This window comes from Oryctolagus cuniculus, chromosome 17 (assembly GCF_051225735.1).
Source record: "Oryctolagus cuniculus isolate XC-2025 breed Fujian yellow rabbit chromosome 17, ASM5122573v1, whole genome shotgun sequence".
Classification (NCBI taxonomy): Eukaryota; Metazoa; Chordata; class Mammalia; order Lagomorpha; family Leporidae; genus Oryctolagus; species Oryctolagus cuniculus.
This window is the reverse complement of record NC_142883.1, coordinates 20209744-20216183: the sequence shown is the minus strand read 5'-3', so window position 1 is coordinate 20216183 and position 6440 is coordinate 20209744. Positions and strand designations below refer to the sequence as shown.

The 6440-nt window shown below is 58.0% G+C and overlaps 1 protein-coding gene across 1 annotated transcript; it reads left to right on the top strand.

Moving 5' to 3' along the window:
* The first annotated feature begins 40 nt into the window (after positions 1-40).
* Positions 41-6186, top strand: LOC100350846 (tubulin gamma-1 chain). Its single transcript, XM_002719404.6, has 11 exons — positions 41-145; positions 421-533; positions 736-903; positions 2317-2385; positions 2630-2709; positions 3047-3173; positions 4543-4629; positions 4746-4895; positions 5250-5402; positions 5480-5641; positions 5804-6186. The coding sequence occupies exons 1-11, from the start codon at positions 97-99 to the stop codon at positions 5999-6001; spliced, it is 1356 nt and encodes a 451-aa protein (XP_002719450.1). The 5' UTR covers positions 41-96; the 3' UTR covers positions 6002-6186.
* Positions 6187-6440: the final 254 nt, after the last annotated feature.

Sequence of the window (6440 nt, the reverse complement as noted above, 5' to 3'; positions counted from 1 at the left end):
GGAGCGGGTGTGCAGCGCCTGCGTCCTGCGGCGAGCGGGCGGACTAGCGGCGGCGTTGCTGGCGGGAGCGGCTGCAACGCCGGTGCCTGAGGAGCGATGCCGAGGGAGATCATCACCTTACAGTTGGGCCAGTGCGGCAATCAGAGTGAGCGACCCTCCGGCCCGTCCGCTCGCCGGGTTGCTGAGGTTCCGTGGGATCCGCCGCCCTTCCCAGAATCGTAATTCTGCGAAAGGCGGGACGTCCCTGACCCAGGGTCCGGTTGCCCTACCCCGAGGGGCCCTCCTTGCCCGGTCGCGAACGTGCAGCCCTTTTCCCCACACACGGGCGAGTCCTCACGCTGACCCCTGTTCCCAGGCGCTCGGTCCCCCAGCTGGCAATCGGAACCTGCCCAGACCCACATATCCTGTTTCTTCCCCCAGTTGGGTTCGAGTTCTGGAAACAGCTGTGCGCCGAGCATGGTATCAGCCCCGAGGGCATCGTGGAGGAGTTCGCCACCGAGGGCACGGACCGCAAGGACGTCTTTTTCTACCAGGTGCCCCCGGCGGCTGGGCCAGGACCCCGGGGGCCTGAAGGGACGGGGCAGGGGCTGGTGCTGGGGAGCCCGCTGGGCACAGGGCCCCGCGGCTGGCTCGGGGAGGGAGGCCCGGCAGGAGCCCGAGTGGGACTGGACTGGGGCCTGGGCCGGCGGTGGCGCCGGCTGACGGGGCCGCCCCTTCCCGGCCTCTCGCTGGCAGGCCGATGATGAGCACTACATCCCGCGGGCCGTGCTGCTGGACCTGGAGCCCCGGGTGATCCACTCCATCCTCAACTCTCCCTACGCCAAGCTCTACAACCCGGAGAACATCTACCTGGCTGAGCACGGAGGAGGAGCTGGCAACAACTGGGCCAGTGGATTCTCCCAGGTCATTTGCTATTCCCTGGCACCACCTACAGCTCCCTACGTGGGGAGAAGCCCTGTGACTTCCCAGAGAGATGGAGAAAGACCAGGGATGTGTGAGCGCTGGAGGGAGAGAGACACAGGCTATGGGGTTAAACGTGTGACACAGGTATCATGAGGAGCAGCCGTAGTCCTACCTGCCAGGCTCTTCCAAGCGCTTTCCATGTGCTTGGTTATGTAAAGCTCCCAGCACCTCCAGAGATGGGCACTACAGGCCCACAGCATGTGATCTGCCTTTCCGGAATCCAGAAAACTCAGAAAGTGCAGGTTTATAACTCACTTAGCAGCAAAAAACATACCTCAGTGGAAACAGGCTATTTTATAGGGTTTTTAAAAAATGTATTTGGGCCGGCGCCACAGCTCAATAGGCTAATCCTTCCCCTGCGGTGCCGGCACCCCATCCGGGTCCCAGTCGGGGCACCGGATTCTGTCCCGGTTGCCCGTCTTCCAGGCCAGCTCTCTGCTGTGGCCCGAGAAGGCAGTGGAGGATGGCCCAGGTCCTTGGGCCCTGCACCCGCATGGGAGACCAGGAGAGGCACCTGGCTCCTGGCTTCGGATCAGTGCGGTGCACCAGCTGCAGCGTGCCAGCCACAGCGGCCATTGGAGGGTGAACCAACGGTAAAGGAAGACCTTTCTCTCTCTCTCCCTCTCTCTCTCACTGTCCACTCTGCCTGTCAAAAAAAAAAAAAAATGTATTTGAAAAGCAGAGTATCATTGAGAGATGGGTAGAGAGAGATCTTCCATCCACTGATTCATTCCCCAAATTGCCCCAACAGCCATAGCTGGGCCAGACGGAAGCTAGGAGCCAGTAGTGGGAGGGAGATACCAAGATCTTTCCTGTGGTTCACTCCCCAGATGGTCACAAACAGCCAGGGCTGGTCCAGGCTGAAGCTAAGAGCCAGGAACTCCACCCTGGTCTCCCGCGTGGTGTCAAGGGCCCAACTGCTTGGGCCCTCATCTGCTTTCCCAGGCACATTAGGAGGAAGCTGGATGGGAAGCAGAGCAGCTGAGACTGCGGGATGCTGGGTCGCAGGCAGAGGCTTGGCCCACAGCACCACAACGCTGGCCCCAGTTCCAAAGACTGTAGATAAGGGCCTGTGGGCCTGTGTTACTCCTTCCATTGTATAGGTCCAGAAAAGGGCAGAGTAACCTGCCCGGAGTCACTTAGCTGCATGGGACAAGAGGTAACGTGTGAACCCAGGTAATCAGAGTGGAGGACTTGTGACCTCCGTGCTGTGTAGCCTCTCGAGGCAGGTAAAAAGGCAGCTGCGCTCCCGAAACAGACTCGGTGGTACCGGAGGGGAACTGAGGATGGCTGCTGTGTGAGCGGTGTTGTCCCTCAGTCCTGTGCACGCTGACCCTCCCCGTGTCTGCACAGGGAGAGAAGATCCACGAGGACATCTTTGACATCATAGACCGGGAGGCGGATGGCAGTGACAGTCTGGAGGTGAGTGTCGCAGGAGAGCCGGTGGGAAGGCTCGGTAGCACCCTGACGAGCCCCTGTTGGGCACAAGACCCACGTGTGTGCCCTCTGCACTGGACAGAAGCCACGGGCCTTCCCGAAGACAAGGCAGAGTCCCCCAAGCTGTAAGGGCACTGGAAGGAAAGGGAGGGCTTGAGAAGATAGGAATCCAAGAAATGATGGGATGGATCAAGTTTGAAATCCTGGACTCCGCCCCTTCTTCACGCAGGGCTTCGTGCTGTGTCACTCCATCGCTGGGGGGACAGGCTCTGGCCTGGGCTCCTACCTCTTGGAACGGCTGAATGACAGGTAGGAGCCCGAGAGGCCCTGCGGGGAAGCCTCCCCGTCCGCTGCAGCGGGCAGAGCCTTGCTGTGTTTAGTGAGGAGAGTGGAGCCACTGTTGAGAACCCAACTGCACTCCCAGCAGTGGGTAGAATCTGGGCCCTGGCCGAAGGTCCAGAGGGTGTGGCCAGGTTGGGAGTTGGAACCCTAGGCACCAGGGTGTCTCTCTGCCCTTCCTCCTTTCGGGCTGCAGGGTTTCAATGTCAAGTCTCCCTTCTCTGTGTCTCGGGACCCCATCTGCTTCCCTGTGGACCAGTAGCGGCGTCGATCTGTTGCGTGGATACTCTGTTCCTGCCCCCCTCAGGTACCCCAAGAAGCTGGTGCAGACCTACTCGGTGTTTCCCAACCAGGACGAGATGAGCGACGTGGTGGTCCAGCCCTACAACTCGCTCCTCACACTTAAGCGGCTGACTCAGAATGCGGACTGCGTGGTGAGTCCTGGTGTCTACTTGTCCCCACTCCCAACCCCTGTCCATTTAATCACTTTCGTGTATTTAAAATGTCTGTTATGTCTCATCAAAGTGGCATGTACCAATGCCATCTCACTAGTCAAAGTGATCAGTTTCAGTTCATAATTGATCATAATGATAGGATTAAGTGTCTAGGGGTCACATAAATAAGACTAGTGTCTGCTAATACTAACTGATAGAATTAAAAAGGAGAGAATGATCCAACATGGGAAGCGGGATACACAGCAGACTCATAGAATGGCAGATGTCCTCAACAGCACTCTGACCTCAGAATCAGCCCTTAAGGCATTCAGATCTGGCTAAAAAGCCCATGAGAGTGTTTCAGGCATAGAAAGCCAAGACACTCTGGCAAAAAAAAAAAAACCTAAATGAAAGATCTCTGTGAGTGAGATCCCAGCAGAAAGAACAGGCCATCAAAGAAGGAGGTACCTTTCTCTGAAGGGAGGAGAGAACGTCCACTTTGACTATGGCCTTGTCTAAATAAGATAGGAGTTGGCGAACTCAAGAGGCTTCCATAGCCTTGGCAACTCATGACAAGAGCCTCGGGTGATTACTGATGCCATAAACAAGAGTGTCAATTGTTAATTCAATAACAGGAGTCACTGTGCACTTACTCCCCATGTAGGATCTCTGTCCTTAATGTGTTGTACTATGTGAGTTAACTGTATAACTAGTACTCAAACAGTACTTTATACTTTCTGTTTCTATGTGGGGGCAAACTGTTGAAATCTTTACTTAATATATATAAATTGATCGTCTGTATATAAAGATAATTGAAAATGAATCTTGATGAAGAATGGGATGAGAGAGGGAGTGGGAGATGGGATGGTTGTGGGTGGGAGGGTGGTTATGAGGGGGAAAGCTGCTATAACCCAAACATTGTACTTTGGAAATTTATATTTATTAAATAAAAGTTAAAAAAAAGTCTGTTTTGAGGTGGTTGGGCATTCAGCCTGCTGGTTAGATGCTTGTGTCCCACACCGGAGCTCCTAGGGTCAGTGCCCGGCTCCAGCTCCAGCTCCTGCTGATGCAGACCCTGAGAGGCAGCCGTGACGGCTCAGGTAGTTTAGGTTCTTGCCCCCACGCAGCGTTGGCCTCAGCAGTTGCAGACGGAAGCTCTCTGCTCTCTGCCTCTCAAGTAAATACTTTATTAGAATGCCCGCTTTGAGCCTTTCTGTGCCTTTTTAGTGTGCATTTCTGACCATGTGTGCAAGATCCTTTTTGATGGGCCTTTCTGGAAATGAAACGCAAGGTCTCAGGGCCCAGGCTCAGGCAGGGCTCCTGATTCTCCCATCCCCATACATCTGCCACCCTCGTCTGTCCCCTCCAGGTGGTGCTGGACAACACAGCCCTGAACCTGATAGCCACGGACCGCCTGCACATCCAGAACCCATCCTTCTCCCAGATCAACCAGCTGGTGAGCCCACCTCTGCACTCCTTCCCACTGGAAGCCCTCCTTGAGGGAGGACTGTCGGGGGAGGGGGGAGGGGTCCTACCCAGGCCAGGCCCATGACACAGCACCCCTGTCCCCAGGTGTCCACCATCATGTCAGCCAGCACCACCACCCTGCGCTACCCCGGCTACATGAACAACGACCTCATCGGCCTCATCGCCTCGCTCATCCCCACGCCCCGGCTCCACTTCCTCATGACCGGCTACACCCCCCTCACCACGGACCAGTCAGTAAGAGCAGCCCTCAGTGTCCCGGGCCAGCTGGCCCTGACCTGGCCTCTCCTCTCCTCGCTGCCCTGGCAGCTGCCCATTGCAGCCCCCAGAGGCCTTGCACTCAGGCACTGGCAGAGCGTGGGACTGTCTCGCTGCCTCGTCTCCACCTTCCCTCTGCCCTGGGCTCCTGCAGGCCCCGTGGCGTGAGGTGCGCTGTTGGCTCCTGCACGAGGACATGTCTGTGAGCTGACGCTGGTCCTGCCTGAGAGGCCACACTGCTCCAAGTCTGCCGGGGTGTGCTGGCTCCTCTGCATCCCTGCCCGGTGCCCCGAGTGCTGGCCTGGCCCCTGTGACCACTGTCCCATCCCTCAGGTGGCCAGCGTGAGGAAGACCACGGTCCTGGACGTCATGCGGCGGCTGCTGCAGCCCAAGAACGTGATGGTGTCCACAGGCCGGGACCGCCAGACCAACCACTGCTACATCGCCATCCTCAACATCATCCAGGGGGAGGTGGACCCCACCCAGGTAGGGGAGGCCCCTTCCTCCTAGCCTGAAGCCTCAGGGGCACAGAGAGGCTGCCACCTCGCACTGTGCCCACCCAGGTCCACAAGAGCCTGCAGAGGATCCGGGAACGGAAGTTGGCCAACTTCATCCCCTGGGGCCCAGCCAGCATCCAGGTGGCCCTGTCGAGGAAGTCTCCCTACCTGCCCTCAGCCCACCGGGTCAGCGGGCTCATGATGGCCAACCACACCAGCATCTCCTCCGTGAGTCCCCTGATGGGCTCCCTGACTGGGCCTCCCCTCGCCGTGTCCCTGCTGGCCCTGCCTCTGGCCTTTGCCACGGGATAGCCAGCCTCGGTGTCCTGGCTCTCCGGGCCGTATTGTTCCTCAGCGTTGTTGTGACCCCTGCTGTCTGCACTCCCCCAGCTTTTCGAGCGGACCTGCCGCCAGTTCGACAAGCTGCGGAAGCGGGAGGCCTTCATGGAGCAGTTCCGCAAGGAGGACATCTTCAAGGACAACTTCGACGAGATGGACACGTCCAGGGAGATCGTGCAGCAGCTCATCGACGAGTACCACGCAGCCACCCGGCCGGACTACATCTCCTGGGGCACCCAGGAGCAGTGAGCCCCCGGGCCACGGACCCTCATCTGCCTTACTGGTTGGCCCAGGCCCCGCCTTCCCACAGATCAGGGACCTCACACACACACCTCCTCCTCTTGCACACGTACACGTATCCTCTGTTGGCCTGGGGACGCATTTACTGCTCTTTGAGACTGTTTATCTTTAATAAAGCACTGGCTGTCAATCAAGTCGCTCGTCTCCCTGAAGCCTTCAGAACTGCGGAAGGTGGGAGCACCTGTTCTTCCTCCTTTGTTCTGACAGCATCCTCTCCCACTTCTGGTACCTTCAGCTCTCACACCGCCCCCGCCCCCTTTTCCTGCCTAGTTTTGGAGAACACAGGTGGGGTGTGACACCCCTGACATTCCTTCCCAGGGCAAAAAGGCCCAGAGCAATGATCATGTGCTCTGTCCAGTGCACTCTGGGGCCCAGTTCCCGGCCCCCC

Bases quoted from the DNA above. Each gene is read 5' to 3' on its own strand.
- LOC100350846 (XM_002719404.6), top strand. From the start codon at position 97: ATGCCGAGGGAGATCATCACCTTACAGTTGGGCCAGTGCGGCAATCAG. The intron at 534-735 runs GTGCCCCCGGCG...TCTCGCTGGCAG, and splicing joins AGGACGTCTTTTTCTACCAG to GCCGATGATGAGCACTACAT. The intron at 2,386-2,629 runs GTGAGTGTCGCA...TTCTTCACGCAG, and splicing joins ATGGCAGTGACAGTCTGGAG to GGCTTCGTGCTGTGTCACTC.